Source organism: Theobroma cacao, chromosome 2 (genome assembly GCF_000208745.1).
Source record: "Theobroma cacao cultivar B97-61/B2 chromosome 2, Criollo_cocoa_genome_V2, whole genome shotgun sequence".
Lineage (NCBI taxonomy): Eukaryota > Viridiplantae > Streptophyta > Magnoliopsida > Malvales > Malvaceae > Theobroma > Theobroma cacao.
The window spans coordinates 5,415,528-5,417,176 of NC_030851.1; the positions used below are offsets into that span (position 1 = coordinate 5,415,528).

Here is a 1,649-nt window from a genome sequence, read left to right on the forward strand (position 1 = left end):
ATATAGTAATAATAATATTAAATTTTTATTAATATAATAAACAACCGAATCATAATACTTTAATTTTAAAAAACATATATATATTTAATATTAATTTTTTTATAATTTTTTTAAATAATATCTAAATACAATTTTAAATTTTAATATTTTTATTATTAAATTTTTTTTTAATAATTTATATAAAAATAGATAAAGAAGAAAGATATCGAGATTTTGCGTTGCAAAATGATAATTTGCAAAGATAAGAGAGAGATTAATTGAGAGGAGAGTATTTTTTTAAAAAAATTAATATATTTTTTTAAAAAAAAGAATTTTTTTAAAGTTTTTTTAAATTTATTTTTAAAATAAATTATTTTTTAAAAATTTTTTAAAAATCATATTTAATCTCACTCTTATTTTTTAGTAGGTAAATAAGTTAAAAAAATTTAACTAAATAGACACGAAATCAACTATATTTGTGAAAGATGACATCAATTATCAATGTAAGGAATTTAGATTTTAGAACATTATCTTTGAGAAGTAGACAATTAAGTATTTTATGCTACCTGAATGATTGGAAGCGAAGGCAAGCCCAGATCCTGGCGCACATTATGAATCAACGTCTCCATATTTGCCTTATAGGCTTTAGCATCATGATGCGACGACGTATCGCTTTCCCCTTGGTACCAAAGCAAAGCCTTGACTTCCCCTCTACTCTTCACACTCTCTTGACTTCTCTTCACCATACTCTCATACAAGTGCTGCCCACGCGCCCATTCCTTGATGGCGGTGCCACCCACGGCGCACGGTACCAGCCCCACGCACTCGCTCCCCAGCTGCTCCCTTACCGCATTGGCGAACGACAATCCGGGCCCCACTCCGCAGACCTTGCGGGTGTCGATGTCGCAGTGGAGAGGCTCCCGCGCCGGCTCCCAGTTGAGCTTGGCGTTGAGGCGGATGATGGAAGGGTGCGGTTGACAATCCGGTGGAACGACGCCGTCCCAGTGATGGTGCTTGGAGACGCCGCCTCGGCCAGCCATGTTGCTTTGGCCTGAGAGGATGAAGATGTGTTTGGGAGTTGGTGAGGATTGATCTTGATGCAGAATAGGGATGTCTGTCTCCATGATTTCTGGAATTCGACTCTGTTTCGTTAGCTGTTACAACTTACAAGACTTGAAATGATTTAAGATTTGAAAGACAATGGCTATGTGCTGGAATTTGCTGTTAGCGTAATTTCAAAGAAGTTTCCAAGTGGGGCCTGTGGAAACCATTTATACTTTTTTTTTTTTTAATTATTAACTGTCGATGGATTTTGGCTTTGGGTTTAGTTCATTCCAAATAGATCTATTGGGCAACCGGGCCCAAATTAGGTAAACTGAAAATAAGAAGCGGATAGGAAGTAAGAATTTTTGTACAAAATAAATCAAAGAAGATATCACATTCTAATATCCTTTTATTAAAAGCTAAGACAAAATATAGTCTTGCTTCAAATTAGGATGTCTTTGGGTTGCTTCTACATAATACTGGTTTTGGATTCTATCTGAAGAATCAATTAATTCATTCATTTATAACTGTGCCAAATTTCTGAAAAAGACATGATAATAATTAATAGTTAGTAGGAATAGGAAAAAAGAGACAAATTTTGTAGTAAATAGTAAGGAAAACAAATG

General features: G+C 34.1%; 1 protein-coding gene across 1 annotated transcript in view; it reads right to left on the reverse strand.

The window, feature by feature from the left end:
* The window catches only part of LOC18607993 (probable carbohydrate esterase At4g34215), a 3,390-nt gene extending 2,179 nt beyond the window's left edge, over positions 1-1,211 (reverse strand). The window contains exon 1 of the mRNA XM_007042446.2: positions 546-1,211. Within this exon, the coding sequence (XP_007042508.2) occupies positions 546-1,103 (558 nt within the window). The 5' untranslated portion in view covers positions 1,104-1,211. The remainder of the gene's footprint in view (positions 1-545) is intronic.